Here is a 21,195-nt window from a genome sequence, read left to right as displayed (position 1 = left end):
ACAATAGTGAATATAAGAATCTAGCGTGATACATTTGGTGCTTTCACACATTCAGCCTTTGCTAACAATATAAAAGCATTTTGTTCATAAGATTTGATGTGGAAATGTCAGAAAATCAGCTGGCAATGCTGTAAAAACATGGTGTTGAAAGTTGCAGTCGTAAACAGATGTAACATAGCCTTAAACATTTTTGTAACATAGCATAACAGCCTTGACATAGCCGTATAATAGCATAACACGGCTTTAAACAGAACAGGCATCATTACTGTAACACAGCTGTAACAAAGCATTAAACAAATGTAAACTATGTTGTTACAGCCTTAAAAGAACCAAAGAATAGCACTAAACACTAAAACAAACATAATAAAACAGTAATAAAACTGTAACAGTTGTAAACACTGTTGTAACACAGCTAATACAGTCAAAACATTGTTTTAGCACAGCTGTAAACATAGCCAGAATAATTTATGTTACACAGGCATAAAGACAGCTGTAACAAAGCCGTAATTGCTGTAAACACAGTAAAATAGCCATAATACAACCGTAAACACAGCCATTATCATTATGCTGTAACAGTCATATACACAGCTATAACAAAGCCATAACTGAGTCAAAAACAATGTTGTAATAGTCTTAGCACAGCCAAAGCATAGCTTTAACACGTCCGTAAATGACAAGCACAGCTGAAAAATACCCATAACAGCCATAAATATAGCTGTAACAAAGCCATAACAACTGTAAACACTGTTGTAACAGCCAAACATATAGATGTAATAAAGCCATAACAGCTGTAAACACTGTTGTAACAGCCAAACATATAGATGTAATAAATCCGTAACAGCTGTAAACACTGTTGTAACATCCATACATATAGATGTAATAAAGCCATAACTGCTGTAAACACTGTTGTAACAGCCATAAATATAGCTGTAATAAATCCGTATCAGCTGTAAACACTTGTAACATCCATATATATAGATGTAATAAAGCCATAACAGCTGTAAACACTGTTGTAACAGCCATAAATATAGCTGTAATAAAGCCGTAACCGCTGTAAACACTGCTGTAACAAAGCCATAACCGCTGTAAACACTGCTGTAACAAAGCCATAACCGCTGTAAACACTGCTGTAATAAAGCCGTAACCGCTGTAAACACTGCTGTAACAAAGCCATAACCGCTGTAAACACTGTTGTAACAAAGCCGTAATAAACAGTGTTGTAACAAAGCCGTAACAGCTGTAAACACTGTTGTAACAAAGCCGTAACAGCTGTAAACAGTGAGTGTTGTAACAAAGCTGTGTTAACTGCTGTTAACACTGTTGTAACAAAGCCTTAACAGCCATAGCTGTAAAAAACGATAACTGATGTAAACACTTTTGTAACAGCCATAAATACAGCTGTAACAAAGCCGTAATAGCTGTAAACACTGTTGTAACAGTCATAAATATAGCTGTAATAAAGCCGTAACAGCTGTAAACACTATTGTAACAGTCATAAATATAGCTGTAATAAAGCCATAACCGCTGTAAACACTGCTGTAACAAAGCCATAACCGCTGTAAACACTGCTGTAACAAAGCCATAACCGCTGTAAACACTTGCTGTAACAAAGCCATAACCGCTGTAAACACTGCTGTAATAAAGCCATAACAGCTGTAAACACTGTTGTAACAGCCATAAATATAGCTGTAATAAATCCGTATCAGCTGTAAACACTTGTAACATCCATATATATAGATGTAATAAAGCCATAACAGCTGTAAACACTGTTGTAACAGCCATAAATATAGCTGTAATAAAGCCGTAACAGCTGTAAACACTGCTGTAACAAAGCCATAACCGCTGTAAACACTGCTGTAACAAAGCCATAACCGCTGTAAACACTGCTGTAACAAAGCCATAACCGCTGTAAACACTGTTGTAACAAAGCCGTAATAAACAGTGTTGTAACAAAGCCGTAACAGCTGTAAACACTGTTGTAACAAAGCCGTAACAGCTGTAAACAGTGTTGTAACAAAGCTGTGTTAACCGCTGTTAACACTGTTGTAACAAAGCCTTAACAGCCATAGCTGTAAAAAACACTTTTGTAACAGCCATAAATACAGCTGTAACAAAGCCGTAATAGCTGTAAACACTGTTGTAACAGTCATAAATATAGCTGTAATAAAGCCGTAGCAGCTGTAAACACTATTGTAACAGTCATAAATATAGCTGTAATAAAGCCATAACCGCTGTAAACACTTGCTGTAACAAAGCCGTAATAAACAGTGTTGTAACAAAGCCGTAACAGCTGTAAACACTGTTGTAACAAAGCCGTAACAGCTGTAAACACAGTTGTAACACTGTTGTAACAAAGCCGTGCTAACCACTGTTAACCGCTGTAAACACTGTTGTAACAAAGCCGTAACAGCTGTAAACACTGTTGTAACAAAGCCGTAACAGCCGTAAACACTGTTGTAACAAAGCCGTGCTAACCACTGTTAACCGCTGAAAACACTGTTGTAACAAAGCCGTAACAGCTGTAAATACTGTTGTAACATTGACGTGACAGCCAAAGCATTGCTGTAACAAAGCTGTAAACTCCATAAACACTGTTGTAACGCAGCTGTAACACAGCCGGAACTATTCTAACAGCCATGAATGTAATCATAATAGTCATAATATAACCAAAACATAGCCATTATCATTGCTGTAGCCGCCATAAACATAGCTGTAACAAAACTGGAACAGCCATAATGTTGTAGTAAAGCCTTTACAAACAGAGAAAAACCATAATCATTGCTGTAACATAGCCATAAACACAGCTGTAGAAAAGCTGTAACACATCTGTAAACAATGTTGTAACTTAGCCTTAACAACCAAAACATAGCTTTAACACAGCCATAAATGTAACTGTAGAATAGTCATAACACAGTTGTAACATTGCCAAAAAAGTCATAAAATAGCCATAATATTGAGCATACATAAGGTTAGGATGTTCTGATGCTACAAGTCTTTTTTCAAAGAGTGGAACCTAAAGCAGGGTTTTAACGTCAAATGTTCTACTTATAGACATGACATAAAAAGCAACAGTAAATGTAAATTTGTATATTTCATTCGTACACATCAACACAGTGGACTTTCAACTCAAAAAACTGTGGCCCACCAGTTTTTCAAATGTAGCAGCCTACTATTTCTGAAAGACCTTTTGGGTAAATTACATCTTTCAAGAGTTTTTTGAAAGAGTTTTTGGTGATTTATCTGCATAGAAGCAATACCTGTAAGAAACTGAAAACAGCTGCCAGACATGTTAATACTGCAATTTAACGGTTTGCTTCTGTGAAAGTGGCTTGAAACTCGGAGTGGGCCTTACGTGTTTGACATGTTAAGAGTGCATGAAATGACCTTGTATCGTGTCTGGAGCAGCAGGAGTCTCCTGTGGATGTCCTCTCTTCTCTCCTCATCAGACACACACAGCAGAACCTCCTCTCCTCTCCTCAGCACCTCCTCAACATGTGCCTTCTCCTCGGCCAGCTGCAACACAAACACATCAGTGCTTTAATATAGACGTCTGCTGTTACTGGAGCTGATGTTCAACACTTCTGTTGTGTTTGGCTCAATTCGGCCCCTATACAATTTTGTCATTTTGCTTGAAACACTGGTTCTACTACTTACTTCTTTGGATTTTATGAATACGTTTCATTTTGGATCATGAATGTGCATGCAAAGTTTCAACACATTTGAACAGACTTAGGAACATAAAAATGTTGTTAAAACTTCTGTGTTGGTGTCATTCTGTCCCCTTCACCGGTTTCTATTCTAGTTGCCAAAAATCAACACTTTGAAATACAGCAAAGAGTCAGGTAAAAAATAAAAAAATCTTTATTGTAGCTTGTCAAAAACCAAAATATGAAATATATGAGAAGTCATTAAATTTAATACTCAAATTTTACTTGAAATTGAAGACTCGTCTTTGGAATTGTACAAGCCAATGTCCTGAATCGTTTCTTTATCTAGTTGAATTTAAAGTTCTCAAAAAAAAAATAAAAAAAATAAGAAGCTAATTCTGAACATAAAAATATGTGGGTCAAATTGACCCCTAAAACAATAGAAATCATGCAATACAAATATATGGGAATTAAGAAACTAAGTTTCTTTTGTTTTTGCAAATTATTTTATTTTGTTGGCTAGTTATTATTTTACTTTTTTATTTGGCAATTACGAGCTTATATCACACAATTTAGACTTTTTTTCTCAGAAGAATTGTCATAAGCTTGCATTTAATAATGAAGAAATAAAAGTCAGAATTGTGAGCAAAAAAATTGCAATTACCTTTTTTTATTTACTTTTTTATTCCATGGCAGAAAACAAGCTTCTAATAGGTGCATGTGTTAGATAAGGGGTAAATCAGGTGTGTGTGTGTGTGTGTGTGTGTGCGTGAGTGTGCATGTGTGTGCATTACCCTCTCATCATCAGGTGTGTGTGTGTGAGTGTGTGTGAGTGTGTGTGTGTGTGTGTGTGTGTGTGTGTGTGTGTGTGTGTGTGTGTGTGTGTGTGTGTGCATGTGTGAGTGTGTGTGCATTACCCTCTCATCATCAGGTGTGTGTGTGTGTGTGTGTTACCCTCTCATCATCAGGTGTGTGTGTGTGTGTGTGTGTGTATGTATGCGTGTGTGATGTGTGTGTTACCCTCTCGTCATCAGGTGTGTGCGTGTGTGAGTGTGTGAGAGTTACCCTCTCATCATCAGGTGTGTGTGTTTTGTCCCGTTGCTCATCATCAGGTGTGTGTGCGTGTGTGTGTGTGTGTGTGTATATGCGTGTGTGATGTGTTACCCTCACGTCATCAGGTGTGTGTGCGTATGTGTGTGAGTGTGTGTGCGTTACCCTCTCATCATCAGGTGTGTGTGTGTGTGTGTGTGTGTGTGTGTATGTATGCGTGTGTGATGTGTGTGCTACCCTCTCGTCATCAGTTGTGTGTGCGCGTGTGTGAGTGTGTGTGCGTTACCCTCTCATCATCAGGTGTGTGTGTGTGTGTGTGTGTATGCGTGTGTGATGTGTGTGCTACCCTCTCGTCATCAGTTGTGTGTGCGTGTGTGAGTGTGTGAGCGTTACCCTCTCATCATCAGGTGTGTGTGTTTTGTCCCGTTGCTCCAGTGCTCTGACAGTCGCCTGTATGTCTGACTCAAACAGCAGCAGCTGAGAGGAGGAGAGAAGAGGAGCAGATCGAGCGTCTACCTGCTCCTGCTGTGGATCCTGTGTGACCTCCAGACCAGCAGACACCTGCACACACACACACACACACAGTTAGCACCCGCTGACGAGTGTCAGTCCTCTCGGACCGCTGTGAGCCGTGGGCATGTCTCACCTGAGCAGAGCTGATGTGCTGCGCCACCTTGTGGAAGGTGCGGTTGAGGTCGTCCAGTTTGGGCTCCACCAGTTCTCTACACGCAGGACCCCTGCTGGTCATCAACATCACTGCCTGATCACGAGCACTGTCCACACGAGCACGCATGCCCTCCAACTCACACAGCACAGCCTGTCAGACACACACACACACAGCTTTAACAACAGCATGACAACATCACAAACACAAACTCACACTAATGCGTCTGCTAATACATGTCAACCGAGTGTTGTTCACAGGACACATTCGCTTTTCTGGACAACCGGGCAACTACAGGTTACACACAACTACAAATGATTCGTCATGTGGACCCTCGTACACACACAGTGATCTTTAATCAAAGTGTAATTACTTTATCTGCCTCTGAAAAGCAACAATATAAACACACACACACATTTACACATTATATATATTATATCCAGCTGAATATTAAGTTTCACCCGAATAAAGCGAGTGTGTGTGTGTGTGTGTGTGTGTGTGTGTGTGTGTGTGTGTGTGTGTGTGTGTGTGTGTGTGTGTGTGTGTGTGTGTGTGTGTGTGTGTGTGTGTGTGTGTGTGTGTGCTTTGACCTTGGTCATTCTCTCTTTCTCCGCTGCAGGTTTCTTCTCCATCTCATCCAGTCGGATCTCAGTCTGATAGAGCCATGTGCTGATATGAGCCAGATTCTCATCAAACATCTCCACCTCACGCCTGTGATTCTACAACACACACACACACACACACACACAGGACATGAGACAGCATCTCTAGCTAGTGTAAATGTGCAGTACAATAGGTAAAAATAGCACTGTCAACAGATTAAAGTTATTTCATTTAATCATTATTTTGCAGTTAAATGTAATTAGCCCATTAATTTTTACCTCTGTAAAAGTGTGCATCTAGTATTGATGCATTTAATTTAATCTTTCAATGATGTGGGAAAATGCTAGGGTAACTTTTTTTTATTAATAATAATACTAAAAGCATTATTATTACTACATATTTTAACACATATAATATACAAAACATACTATAAAAATAAAAATGCTGTCCATTCATCATTTATGCTTTTAATTCCTCTTTTAAGAATCAGAAAAAGACAATAATAATAATAAATATTACTATTATTATTCCTACATTATAGCATAATAAAAACATATATAATATTTAAAACTTAAAATAAAAATGTTGTTCATCCAGTATTGATGCATTTCATTTATTTTTTTATAAATAAACTTTGATTTGATAATTGTCTTTTAAGGAATAAAAAAGATAATATTAATGTGGTTCATGTTATGTTATGTTATGTTATGTTATGTTATGTTATGTTATGTTACGTTATATTATATTAAGTTATATATTATATTATATTATATTATATTATATTATATTATATTATATTATGCTCATAAGTGACATTTCAGACCAGTACAACTTTGATGTTAATTAAATTCTGCCAAAAAGACAGCTAATGACTGAAACATCCCATGTGAATTGAATTTGCATATAAATTAATAATTATGAAGGTCTTCCCTCATCATTTACTAAATGATTTACTGTGTGAGTGTGCGTGTGTGTGTGTGTGTGTGTGTGTGTGTGTGTGTGTGTGTGTGTGTGTGTGTGTCTGTGTCTAAGTCGTGTGTGTGTGTGTGTGTGTGTGTGTGTGTGTGTGTGTGTGTGTGTGTGTGTGTGTGTGTGTGTGTGTGTGTGTGTGTGTGTGTGTGTGCGTGTGCGTGTCCTTGTGTGTGTGTGTGTGTCTGTGCGTGTGCCTGTGTGTGTCTGTGTCTGTGTGTCTTTATTCTTCTAATCAGTCTTTACAAATCACGGAGCACAAAATGAAGCAGCTGGAACATTAACCTGAACAAGTGCACTGTGGGTAAATACGTTTAACGTTACCTTCAGCAGTCCTACCGAAAGCCAGGCTCAAACACACTCACCAGGACAGCGCTGAGCCAGTCCTCGACCAGCGTGTGCACTCGTTCCCAGTCCTCGTTGAGCTCAAACAGCTGCTCCTCCAGCTGAACCTCACTGCCCTCCACTAACGCCTGCAGGGCGGCGCTGTTCTCCGTCACCGCAGACAGATCGCTCTTCCTGCGCTCCGACTCCTTCAGCAGGCCCTACAGGGACACGCTCTTTAACACACACACTCTCTGTGTCCAGAAGAGACTCCATCAAACACACTCACGTTGGCCCATGTGACCTCGGCGTCGATGTCAGCAGGCATGTCTCCTGTGTTGAGCTTCTCTTTGAGCTGAGCCTCAGTGTGTTTCATCCAGGCCTGCAGGGCGGCGCTGTCCTTCTGCAGACGCTGAGACACAGACAACGCCTTCTCCAAATCCTGCTTCCCCTCCGTCACCTGATCACACACACAGTTTATCGCAAATTAAAAATGACATTGAAGTCAACACGAAATTGCTTCCGCAAACCATTTTACTTCCATAACGCGACAAAGTAGAGTGGAGCTTGATTTTATCCACTGATTGAGTGGTGAAAAGTGGAAAAGCAGAGGATGTGGACGTAGCAAGCTAACATTTCGTGTTCATATCTAAAACTTCAAAATGTAAAAGAAAACAAAACATGGACACGCTTCTTTTATAGACGCTTTTAAACGTGTGTGTGTGTGTGTGTGTGTGTGTGTGTGTGTGTGTGTGTGTACCTGAGCTCCCAGCTCATTGTAGAGTAATTTGAGGGCAGTGAGCTGTTCATCCATTCCTTTAGGATTTTCCGTCTGCTGTTTCTGTACGATCTGTCTTCCCGTTTTAATCACGGTCTCCACCTCCAGTTTGACCTCGCTCAAGATCTTATACAGCTTCTGCATTCATAAAAACAACACGCTTACATGAAGCACAGGCAGTGTGATCAAGTCCATGATGAAGTCTCTGTTCAGTTTTGCTATTGTTCAAAAAGATGTTTTAAATTGGAATAAATCTGAAACACACACACACACACACACACACACACACACACACACACACACACACACACACACACATGTCTGGTTCACTATCTTTGTGGGGACTCTCCATAGACGTAATGGTTTTTATACCGTACAAACTGTACATTCTATCCCCTTACACTGCCCCTGCCCCTAAACCTGCCCATCACAGGAAACATTCTGCATTTTTACTTTCTCAAAACAACTCATCCTGTGTGATTTATCAGCCTTTTGAAAAGTGGGGACCGCTGGCTGGTCCCCACAATGTAGGTGATCTCAGGTTTTACTATTCTTATGGGGACATTTGGTCCCCACAATGTAATATAACAAGGGCACACACACACACACACACACACACAGTGTATAAATAATGCTAGAAGAACACTGGTGTGTTTTCTCACCATGCATCCGGTCAGGTGTGTCTGTATCTCCTCTGGTTGCGTGTCCTTCAGGTCCAGGATGTGAAGTTCAGCTTTAGCACTATCCAGAATCCTCTTGCAGTCCAGCATTCGCTGCTCGAAGTTGGCCGGTTTCTGGAAGAGCTGGTATTTCGTACTAATCTCGCGGAGCTTCCGCTAAACAGACGGAGATACACGAGATACACCTTAAGCTGGAATACACTAAACATCTATTCAAATACTAGGAATCAAACACTTGCCGACTTTGTATACGGTTAGAGAGAGACTGAACATCACACACTATAGACTGAGGATCGCACACGAACAGACTTTCAAGTTGTTCTGAATACAGAAGTCATGCATACACATGTGCCATGTTGATAGGAGACGGGTGACGAATGAAAACAAACCTTTTTTGTATTTTTTTTTTTATATCCTTAAAAATCCAAATGGATGGAATCAAAGCCCAGCGTACGCGAAAATAAGAACATTTGAGGACTTTCTGCAACTAGAGCCGACTCAAAAATAAGGCAAAAATCATGCAGTGTATTAAAGCCTTTAGGTTAATATTTTTATAATTATTATTTTAAGTTAAAGCGCTTAAATTACTAACTAGGTATAAAAATAAATACTAAAAATAAACAAATACGTTTTTACCTAATTAGTAATAAAAAAATACAGATAAAAATGACAAAAAACATTTAAAAATATATACAAATTTAACTAAAATTAAAAAGAAAACTACAAGCTAATTCATTAATAAAATTACTAGAACTAAAACTGAACTAAAACAAAAATAAATTAAGGGGAAAAAAAAGACAAAAAGGCACATAGAATTACTAAAAATTAAAGTAATTTAAATGAACTGAAAATGTAAACAAAACTAATTCAAAATATGAAGAAAACTATAAAATATTATATAAATAATAATAAAATAACACCTGTACTGAGTGATATCTCAAAGCTGAATATCTAAGATTAATTACTAAAGTACCAAGTAGTATGTACTTGAAGCCGAATACTACATTCAGAAAGGAAATGATGCATTCTACGGAGGCCCGTAAGGGACATGCTGATGGGAAATGCCTTTGCATTCTCTCATAATTAAATAGTAAGGTAATTATATTGTATATAATTTGCAAGCATCAGCGAGCCGCTATTAATATGCGAGGTATTGAAATCGCTTTTGAATGCACCTTCGCTTTTTACTTTCGCTTTCCAATCCGCCATCGCGTGTATACACTCTGTGTATGAGGAGCGGCAGTACTGACCACACATTTTACAGGATAAAGGTCCTTGCACACTGAGTCCAAAATTTTCGCATACGTTTTTTCGTATTCGTCATTCGGTGGCTCATAATTGTCAAAACACCTCTCCAAATGCTTGCTACGGATGCGAAAAACACAACAAATTTAACCCGATCCGAATGTTTCAGTGTGGCAGTGTTTAAACGTGATTGACAAAACACGAGGTACCATTTATTTTTTAACGTGCGAAAATTTCGGACAAGAACCTTGAGATTTGTCTCCTGATGAAATCTGATGTACACTAATGTAACCGAATAGCCGCAAGCCTAACCATGTCCCTTTAGGGGCTCCGTAGAATGCGTTATTCATTTTCCGGCCTTTCCAAATTTGGATTTAGGCTGCGGACACATCCCTAGTGTACAGTGCAGAAGTGAAGCATGACCAACATGCAGCGTGTGCAGTTCCCCTCCCGTCCTGCGGGGGCAGTGTTGAGTCTCACCTGTAACTGGTCCAGTAGGGTTCCTGCTCGCACTGGTTTGCCCTCGGGTGCGGTCGAAGGCACGTTTCCCACATTCCTCCTCCTCAGGTCTTCCAGTGTGGCCTCATGGGCCGCGATCTCAGCCTGAATGGCCTGAGGAGAATGTTGTTCAAGTTAAAGGCCAAAGAGTAAAGAATAAGTGCAAAGTTGTTTTACAATATATCTGTTACTAAACACTACCAGTCAAAAGTTTTGGATCGGTACGATTTTTTATGTTTTTAAACAAGTCTCTTCTGCTCACGAGGCTGCATTTAGTTGATTAAAAATACAAAAAACAGTAATATTGTGAAATGTATGTCAGAAAGAGTGTGTGTGTGTGTGTGTGTGTGTGTGTGTGTGTGTGTGTGTGTGTGTGTGTGTGTGTGTGTGTGTGTGTGTGTGTGTGTGTGTGTGTGTGTGTGTGTGTGTGTGTGTGTGTGCACCTGAGCTTCCTGTGGCAGCTGGAAGGCGTCGATGCGATCTGTGAGGTAAGACGTGAGTGTTTGGTCCAGCTGTGTGAGAGACGTCTGTAGTGTGTGTAAGGCCGTCTCGTTCTCCCTAAGAGTCCCCAACTGTTGCTCCAGAGACATCTGACGTGCAGCAGCCTGCAACACACACACACACACACACACACACACACACACACACACGAATGTAACGTAACTGACTGTCAAATGTGAATCTGAATGGGTTCTGGGGAATCGTTTGATCAACACAAACACACCAGCTGAGTCAGTTGGTCGTAGCGTGAGTTGAAACTCTCCAGCTTCTCGCTGATGAGTTCGTCCAGAATCCCTCCGTCTATGAGAGTCTGGGCCAGCTCTCGGATCTGAGTCCTGTTATCACCCGGGTGACGCAGAACAGACTCCACCGACTGAAAGAGACACACAACACGCGTCCCATTTAAGGGTTCGTTCAAGTTCAAATGCTGTCATTATTTACTCACTCTCATGACGTTCCAAACCTATAAGACTTTTGTTCATCTTCCAAACAGTAATGAAGATCAAGAAGTCTCAGTGTGTGTGTGTGTGTGTGTGTGTGTGTGTGTGTGTGTGTGTGTGTACACTTGTACAACTATCTTTGTGAGGACCAGTTTGAGTTTTAGACCATTGGAGTGAGGACAAAGAGAGTAAAGTGAGGACTAGGGTTGGGTATTGGTTGGGTTTTATCCGATACCAGTACCTACTCGGTATTTTTCAATCGGTTCCGGTGCTTAAACGGTTCTTGAAACGGTACTTAAGAAAACTAAACTGCACACACTTTATCAAAAAAATAATACCTCTGTGTGTGTGTGTGTGTGTGTGTGTGTGTGTGTGTGTGTGTGTGTGTGTGTGTGTGTGTGTGTGTGTGTGTGTTTTTCTGAAAAAGATTTTCTGATTAAATGAAAAATTGTGCCCTTTAAAAGGCTACTGATGTAGCACAAAACACTTGAGTTAAGATCAAAATTTTGTCTTCTCATATTATGACTTTTACAAAACAGAGAAATATCTGACACTGAGCAGAAATATTTAACACACACAGTATAGCCTCATATAAATATACTTGATATTGATATACTTCATACTTGATATGCAAGATTTGCAGTTGGCATTAAAATACTAGACTTACCCGAAGAGGAACACTGCAGCTGAACTTGAACTTTAGTCAAGCGTGTCAGAGGTTTTGGGTTCTAATCCGCATTCGTAATTTTTTATTTATTTATTTATTTTTTAAACCGATTATGCTCATCAGTGGTTGTATATCAAGCAGGGACACTTTGTGTCCATTATATTTTGAGATTTCACCAGAACGAATAGATATGAGGCGCCGTCTAGGGCTTAAATCAAACTTCATTCACGCACATATGAAACCCTAGGTAGTCACACATACATGTATACTGCTGAATGCTCAAACTAATACATATGAAGTGCACAACTTCTAAAGTCGCTCACGCACACACACGCAAACTCTACACACACTAGACACGCGGAACTCTCCGCGCACATACTCATCTGAGACGCGAGCACACACACACACACACACTCACACAAACTCTCTGCGCACATACTCATCTGAGACGCGAGCACACACACACAAACTCTCCGCGCACATAATCATATAGACGGCGCCTCATAAATAGATCGATCTCCGCAACGTATTGAAGCGCGCGTCCGAGTGAAGAAAAGTGCGGTGTGCGCGAGCCACGAGAAAACACTGTATCCGCGCCACTGATCGCAGCGGCAACGAGCACTTTGATCACTTGATTTAAAAAAACACATTTCAGCGCTAGATCGTCTCTTATTTAACAAACGAACTAAATGAATGCTTTGCTGGTTAACTGGAGATGTTTTATTATTGGATCATTCGTGCCGCGAGATGTTTTATAGGGGGCGGTAAAAAAACGTCAGGCACCGAAATCAGGCACCGAAAGTTTCGTTCTTATTCGGTCTGGTTACTACCGTTTACGTCGGAACCGGTTCCCTATTGGAACCGGGTTTCGGTACCCAACCCTAGTGAGGACATTTTGGCCGTTCCTCACTTTCTGAGAGCCTTTAAAGGCCTGTTTGAGGGTCAAGACTTGGTTTTAGGGATAAGGTTATAATGAGGTTAAGGGTCGGTTTAGGGTAAGGGTTTGGGTTAGGCACTTAGTTGTGATGGGTAAGGTTAGGGTAAGCGGCTAGAGATTGCATTGTGTCAATGAATGTCCTCATAAAGATAGATGTACAAGAATGTGTGTGCGTGTGTCTGTGTGCGTGTGTCTGTGTGTGCGTGTATGTGCGTGTGTGTGTGTGTGTGTGTGATTTCTGTCCATCCACTGAAAGTCTATTCACCCAAAATGTACACAGAGCACTCACTCAAATTAAGCATGCTTGCTTGATGCGTGAGAACCAGTGAGGTTCATTCTCGTGTGTCAAGGACAGCTTATGTTCATGTTCGCTGATCTTTGTTTATATGTGAACAAAAACCTAAATTTAATCTGTTCATCAAATGGAGCGACCGAGTCTCTTCAGAAGACTTTGGATTAAACCGCTCGATTCGTATGGATTTATTTTATAATCTCTTCATGAACATTTTTGGTGAACAACAGACTTCTTTCAATGGAGGGACAGATTTCTCTCAGATTGCATTATAAATTTCTTCAATTGTGTTTTGAAGATGAAAGGAAGTCTAACGGGTTTGGAACGACAAACGTGAGCAGATTCAGATGTAATCAAAACATATGTAGCCTCATTGAGGTTAAGGTGCGGGCACATTTGCGGGCAATAGTCAATGGGTCAATAGTGTGTATGTTTGAAGCACAGCTCACTAGCCTGGGAAAACCCAGACAACTTCCGGCAAATTCAGATTTGCTCCAGAAGTAGTCTGGCAAAGAGCTCATTCAAGCCCATTTCCATGGCCTAGAAATCACGGCACCAATCAGAAACATTGAGGCGGGCTTTACACAATGACGATCGCTCTGATTGGTTTTAGGTCTAGCCTATCCAATTGCGCCCAGAGGCATTTGAGCGACGTCCGTTCAACTTTTAAATGCATTATTATATTCAAATTTCAAACACATGAGGACAGTCTCCATGAAAGACCCACTGGCAGATGAACGTGCTACTACATTTCTCTCCGAAACGGTAGGAAATTAAATTAGATTTAATAGAGGATTTTAACTGTGACACGATGATTGACAGGGCAGTTTACGTGACAGGATGCACGCGACAGATCCGTCCGATAAAGATGACGAAGTAGTATGTCCCAAAGCTTGCCTACTTTTTTGCTACACATTCAAAAGTAAATACCTTTTCTTCACAAAAAGAGTACATACTTTTATGGCGTAGTGTAACTTAGGCGAATTGGGACGCAGCATATGGCTTTACACGATGCTGATCGCTCTGATTGGTTTTAGGTCTATCCAACTGCGTCCAGAGGCATTTCAGCGATGTCCGTTGGTGACGCCCCTTTGGAAATGATTTGTCTATGGAGCTTTGCCAGACCATAACTCAGTTACTACTGAGAATGGTCTGGTTTTAACCAGGCTAACAGCTCACAGAAATTCCTTTCAAAACGAGCAGCTTTCAAACACTGCGTTGGGAAATATTTCGCCCTCATGCAAAATTCCCAGTCACGTGGATTCCCACTAAATCGACTGGATTTCTCCAGCGAAACCATGGTAAACGTGACTGCACCTTCCCCGTGACTGCTGTTACCTCCAGAGCCGCGCTGATGGACTCAGTGTTTTCCGGGACGCTCTCAGTGGCGTGAACCTTCTCCTCCAGCGAGTTCAACCAGCCAGACTCCACATCCAGATACTGCAGCAGCTCAATCCAGCAGGACCACACCTCCTGAACACACACACACACACACACACACTTCAACTCAAGAGCCAACAGGAAACAATCAAACTGTGTGTGTGACCAAATGTCCCCACAAAGATAGTAAAACTTGAGATTCCCAGGTTTGTGAGGACTTTTTGCTGGTCCTCACAAGTGAAATTGATTAATAAACATAATAAAAATGTTTTTTATTTATTTTTATGTAAAAATACGGAAGGTTTTGTGTGATTGGTAGGTTTAGGGGTCGGGTAAGTGTAAGAGGACAGAATATACAGTTTGTACAGTATAAAAACCATTATGTCTATGGAGGTCCTCACAAGTATAGCTAAACAAACGTGTGTGTGTGTGTGTACCTCAAGCGTGTGGCACTTGCTCTTGAAGCGATCGCACAGTTTCTGGTAGTTCTGCAGGACCTCCGTGAGCTCAGGGCTCAGGTCGGCACCACCACTAGAGGGCGTCTTGCTGATCAACACGTTAATGCTGTCCTTCAGAATCTTCACACGCACTTCCTTCTGCAGCACGTCCTCTTTAGCTCTCTGAAACACACATCACAACAGAGCTCTGGAAACAGCTCAACACACACGTGAACACTCGGGACAGTCCCATACACAAGCACCTTCATCTCCTGCAGCGCCTCCTCCAGCTCCTCTGGGCTCTTGTACTCAAAGTCTCTCATGAGAAACTCCTCGTCCACTTGAATCATCCACTCGCGCATCTCCGCCACGTCTTTCTTCATATTCGTCACTTTCTCCTGACCTTCACTCACACGCTCCTCACGCCTCAACAACTGCAAGCAAGATGTTTTACATTGACATCCACTCAAGAAGGACATGTTGGGTGACTGATTGATTTCCTACACTGAACATCTGCTGTTTTAAGAACCTGTTTACTGAGCGCGTCCCAGCGTCTCTGACTGTGGTCTAACTCCTCCTGTCCCCAGCGGATCAGAGCCGGTGTCGAGCTCTGCTGAACGGCCGACACGTTCTCTGTAATCTGCTTCAGAGACGAGTCCACGCTCTCCATCTCACTCACCAACTCCTGCACACACAAACACCACTGACAGACACTCAACCAGATCAACTCTTAACCAGGTCGAGTCCTGCTGATTAACCACCTAAACCAGCTGAAAACTGATAGAAACTAGTGATGCACTGATGTTTCTAAACACTTTTTGAGGGCTGAAGTCATTAAGCGAAACAGTGACATTTCATTAACACTTCTCTGCTGAAGCGCTTGACTGGCTGTGTGAGTGTGTGTTTCATGAACACACGGTGGATAAGCTACAACAGGTAAACATGTCAGTTCTGTCGTTCTGCAAAACGTTGTTTCGACGCTCTTTAAAGCGTAACTCTCGCCAAAACTGAACCTAGGCTCTTTTTGTTAATCTATCCGAGTCAAACTTTCGTGTAAAAGCATAATTAGAATGGAAACGCCACTTTTAAGATTGACCGTATTTTCGTTTTAGGTCAAAATGCCTTTTGAATGGGAGTGAATGGGGAACTTTTATGATAGCATCAAAATCGCTATTTTTAAAACACTAAGAAGGCTCGACACAACATGAAACTTTGCTCGAAGAAACACCAGGGGCTCTACACATGAACTCGAGCATTGACTACATTGTTTGTGTTCACAGAGTTTACTAAAAAGAAAGGTTTTGTCTTTTGGCTGAAATTTTGTCAGTCTAAAGTAGTCGATCTCCAAATGCAACGTAATGAACTGACTCCATATGAGGAAAAGTCATGAACTTCAATTTCAATGAAAAGCATGATAACTTAGATAAAGATAAAAAATATCTGTGAATTTATATGGAAACAAGCTTTAGGAGCTTTCCATCTTTACTCTCCTCATGTTACGTTGCATTCGGAGATCGACTGCTTTTGACTGACAAAATTCCAGCCATCGGAAACTGATAAACTGATAAAGTGGGTCATACAAAAACTTTCTTTTTAGTAAACTTTGTGAAAACAAACAATGTTTTCAATGCTTTAGTTCATGTGTAGAGCCTCTGGTGATACTTCGAGCAAAGTTTCATGTTGTGTCGAGCCTTCTTAGTGTTTTAAAAATAGTGATTTTGATTCTATCATAGTCGTGCCTCAAGCACTCCCATTCAAAAGTCAAACTTAAAAGTGGCGTTTCCATTCTAATTATGCTTTTACACGAAAGTTTGACTCGGGTAGATTAACAAAAAGAGCCTAGGTTCAATTTTGGCGAGAGTTACCCTTTAATGCGTTGTGACGGATCGCTGTAGCGCTTCAGTTCAAGCGGCTCGTGAACTGATCATCTCTTACTCTTTACTACTAGTTACAGCACCAAATAAACATGGATGAACATCAGAAGGAATGATGAAAGATATATTACAACTTATCATGTCTCATGTAATCGCTCAATCAGTGTTTCAACCACAGAAAGACGTCACTAAAACAGCTTCAAACTAAATGTCACATAGCATTACAGTTTAAATATTCAGTTTTTATTTGAGTGTTGATTATTACATTTGATTAATTGCTTGAGTAAACTTACATTTTTTTGGTTTTGGTTACATGAAGACTTTAATTTCCGTTTCGAAAATGTGTCATTAGTACATCATAATATTAATGTAATACTAGAAAATGCATTATTTGCAGAAATACTTGTCTGGAACACAAAACCAGGGTTGATTGTCAACTAAGGGGCCGTTTAAACGACAGATTTCAACTGAAAAAATGTTGAACGTTCATTTACACGACAACAGCGTTTTGGGAGCCAGAAAACACAAACTTTTAAAAAGGGGTTTCCAAGTGCAAGTTTTTGAAAACAATACCGTTATCGTCTCCATTTAAACTACAAAAACGTGAATTTGTGAAAATGGTGATGTTCCTTTACAAAGTGACATCGCCACCTACTGGCCTGGCATGAATAATAGAGTTTTTAGTCGTTTCCGTGGATCCGTGTAAACGGGGATCGTTTGACAACGGTGTCGTCTGTACATGAAAAAAACTGATTTTAGTACATCGTTGTTGTGTAAACGTTAAAAATTGCATTTGAAAATTGAAATTAAGTTAAAATAAAATATAAATATTTGATGAAAAATATAAACTTAAACTCAAATAGAAAATTGTTGGCAACTAACTGAAATAAATAAGTTTATTTATACTTAATATAAGTATAATTAATATAAGATATAAGTAATTAATATAAATTATTAAAACTGAAAAAAAAATTATATATATATATATATATATATATATATATATATATTTGAAAGTGATATAAAAACTGCATTATGTGCAGTTTAAATGCAGCTCAGTTTTTATTTCAGTGTTGTTTATTACATTTGATTAATTAATTGCTAATTAAATAAACTTTTGGTGTTTGGCTAAATACAAACTTTCGTTTTTTTTTCGGCCCCGATAATTTCGGTTCTGGTAAAAAAATAATAATAATAATAATAATTTCAGTGCACCACTACTTGAAGGCATGTAACTAGCGGCGTTATTCTGGATTATTCAACAGTATCCGTCCACATCATTGTCATGTTTAATGCGTTGACCTCTGACCTTGCACTGGCTGAGTTCCTCCTGCAGTTTGTCCCCGTGACTGAATCCGCCGGCGTCTCGAGACAGAAGCTCCTCGACCGCATCCAGCCAGCGCTGCACCTCCTCACTCTTCACCTGAACATCATCAACACAAGCATCAAGACACACGGCATTCACGCCAGCTCAAGACCCTCCAGCGGATCAGCCCCTCACCTGTGTGTCCTTCATGCTACCCAGAATGCACTGCAGCACGCTGAGCTGGTCCCGGGCCGCAGTGGAGAGTTGGGTCCAGCACTGCTCCTCTGTCTCCGACTCCTTCAGCCGCTGCTGCTCGATCTCAGCATAGAGAGCCTGGAGGACGGGGCAAAACTACATTACCCACAATCCCCTGCGGCTTTATCTCCAATCACACTGAGACAGGGTATACTTCAAATGATTAGAGCTCAAAAACACATTATAAACGACCCTAAATCCCTGACAAACCATTATGGTCATGCTGTAAAGTCATGATTTGACTGGTTCAGTTGGACTTGGGTAACTAGATTTCTGCCTGATTTAAAGTAACAGATCGATAGACAAGAACAACTAGGACAAATGTGTCATTAGTATAGTACATCATTTTATGTAATACTAGAAACTAGATTGTATTTGCATAATAATTGTCCACATTTGGAAAACAAAACCAGGAATGTTATTGTTCACTAAAAAATAAATTTATTAAAAAGGTTTTGTAAAATAAAATAAAACTTAAATTGAAAAGAAAAATAGAAATGTTGTCGTATTAAATAAGTTAACTAAAATTAATAAAAATAAAATAAAAATAAATTTAAAGCTAAACACAAATATAAAAAACAAAAACTATTAGACATGACAAATGCATATAGATTTATTAAAACTTACACAATTTAAAATTTAAAATTTAAAAATTAAATTTATAGATAAAAGCTAATTTAAAATATTAACAAACACTAAAATAGTTTTTAAAAAAATGAGGTTTTTAAAAGAAATAGTTTAAAAACTAAAATAGTTTTTAAAAAAATACTAAAATAACACTGCACAAAACTAATATACTGCGGACTAAAATATGTTGCTGGATTATTAGAGTCTGTGCAGTGATTTAAACATTTAAAATTATTTAAAATATTGATGAGAATATATGGGACCAGAAACAGTAAAGTATATGTAAGCATAAGTAACAATATGCATCAAATGATGTATGTGTGTCTGGAGCGGAGAGTTATGAAATGAAATAATGAAATTATAAAATAAAAATAATAAAAAAAACACTATTTTAATGTGTCCGTGTTACAGAGTAATTATACATTTAAGTACTGAGTAATATTAATTAACTACATGTACTTACTATAGAGTTTGGTTTAGGTTACTTGTAATTATGCATAATTATGTTATTATTATTACTATAGTAACTACATGTAAGGTGTGTAACAAAAATAAATGGTAAAGTTACAAAGACATGACAGAGAGAAACCCCTATAGACCCTTACAGGACTGTGTGTGAGGCTCAGCAAGTCTCTCAAAAATATCAGATCATCTTAGAATGATCCATAATAAATTGTTATCTATATTTATGACATGGCAAATACTGATGAAAAACAGACAACAGCAATAAAAACGCTTATGTTTGATGTGTAAAACATGTATTTAATGTGTAAAGATAATATGTTATTACTATGTTGCTTACTTAAAATATTTTTAAAAACATACATGCGTCACCAATTAATTTTCCATAAAAAAATCCAAATATATATATTTTTTGAAATTAAAAACCCGTAACGCAAGTGCTTAATTGTGATTCACCATTTGCAAATATTAGACGATCATTGCAATATTTGCAATTCTGCAAGTCGTCAGTGTGTCAGAGCGCAGTAACTCCTTCACACCTGCAGGTGGAGACACAACTCCAGCATCAGTCAGAAACCCTCCAGAGATCTCCTTCACTCCCACAGAGAGACACGCGTCTAAAATAGGAGATCCTGGTTCTCACAGTCCATAATCAGCCCATAATCAGCCCATAATGCATAGCTGGAGTTCAGGGCAGGTTCTGTCAGTTAGTGTGGGCTGGGCAGAGCTGTAGACGGGCTCTGCCACGTGTCCCGGCTCTCCTGGCGAAGGCCAGAGACTGCCAAAGGAGAGCATCAATATTTACATGACTTTAAATAAATGCCAGCCTGCGTTTGCTCTCTTTGGCTTGTTTTGCCATCTTAGTCATTGGCTTTCTTCCCAACATTCAAGCACTTACAGAGAGACACACGTCCAGAAATCAAAAGCAAGCGTCAGCTCAGAGACTGTACACACACGGGTCAAGTGGAGATCCACACAGAGGACTAACACACGACACAACACTAGACCAACACCCAGAGTTAACAAGCAGAGAGCCAAAAAACAAACAAACTTCAACAAAACACGTGATTTAAATCAAACCGTAAGAATTAAAGGGATAGTTCACTTTGAAATTAAATTTTGGTATGTTTTAGCTTACCTCAAGGGCATCCAAGATGTAGGTGTCTTTGTTTCCGCAGTAGTTTCAATTTTGATATTTTTAGGTCAAACCATTCTTGTCTGTCAGTCATTTAATGCAGGTCTGTGGTCACTGTCTCAAAGAGCATGCACAGAGTCCAAATTAAAACAATTCCCCCATCGTAAGTACACATTGATGGCCTAAGACACGAAACGAGCGGTTTGTGTGAGAAAACGAACAGTATTTATATTGTTTTTAACTCTTGTACACAGCCACGTCCAAGTGATCTGAGGGCGCGGGCGCATCCTGCTGTGTGACGTGTACGCAGACTGGTGCATAGATATATATATACTAGATGTCGCCTTGGCTACGGCAGTTCATTGGAACGAATGTCTTTAAGGCGACATCTAGTGTATATATATATCTATGCACCAGTCTGCGC

The 21,195-nt window shown here is 39.6% G+C and overlaps 1 protein-coding gene across 7 annotated transcripts in view; it reads right to left on the bottom strand.

Annotated features, from left to right (window-relative positions):
• utrn (utrophin) overlaps positions 1 to 21,195 on the bottom strand; it is a gene marked incomplete at its 3' end in the record, with an annotated part of 238,761 nt that overhangs the window by 164,201 nt on the left and 53,365 nt on the right. For all 7 annotated transcript variants that reach the window (XM_079849569.1, XM_079849573.1, XM_079849571.1 and 4 more), the window contains 17 exons: positions 18,488 to 18,625; positions 18,296 to 18,409; positions 15,642 to 15,797; positions 15,376 to 15,546; positions 15,113 to 15,295; positions 14,634 to 14,768; positions 11,183 to 11,332; positions 10,902 to 11,063; positions 10,441 to 10,572; positions 8,698 to 8,871; positions 8,018 to 8,173; positions 7,547 to 7,717; positions 7,299 to 7,478; positions 5,952 to 6,080; positions 5,344 to 5,514; positions 5,091 to 5,258; positions 3,385 to 3,513 (listed from right to left, as the gene is read on the bottom strand). In XM_079849569.1, coding sequence (XP_079705695.1) covers positions 3,385 to 3,513; positions 5,091 to 5,258; positions 5,344 to 5,514; positions 5,952 to 6,080; positions 7,299 to 7,478; positions 7,547 to 7,717; positions 8,018 to 8,173; positions 8,698 to 8,871; positions 10,441 to 10,572; positions 10,902 to 11,063; positions 11,183 to 11,332; positions 14,634 to 14,768; positions 15,113 to 15,295; positions 15,376 to 15,546; positions 15,642 to 15,797; positions 18,296 to 18,409; positions 18,488 to 18,625 — 2,619 coding nt within the window. The remainder of the gene's footprint in view (positions 1 to 3,384; positions 3,514 to 5,090; positions 5,259 to 5,343; positions 5,515 to 5,951; positions 6,081 to 7,298; positions 7,479 to 7,546; positions 7,718 to 8,017; positions 8,174 to 8,697; positions 8,872 to 10,440; positions 10,573 to 10,901; positions 11,064 to 11,182; positions 11,333 to 14,633; positions 14,769 to 15,112; positions 15,296 to 15,375; positions 15,547 to 15,641; positions 15,798 to 18,295; positions 18,410 to 18,487; positions 18,626 to 21,195) is intronic.

The sequence above is a fragment of the Squalius cephalus genome (genome assembly GCF_949319135.1).
Source record: "Squalius cephalus genome assembly, chromosome: 18".
In the NCBI taxonomy this organism is placed as follows: Eukaryota; Metazoa; Chordata; class Actinopteri; order Cypriniformes; family Leuciscidae; genus Squalius; species Squalius cephalus.
The sequence above is the reverse complement of the archived record's forward strand: the minus strand, read 5'-3'. Positions and strand labels throughout refer to the sequence as shown.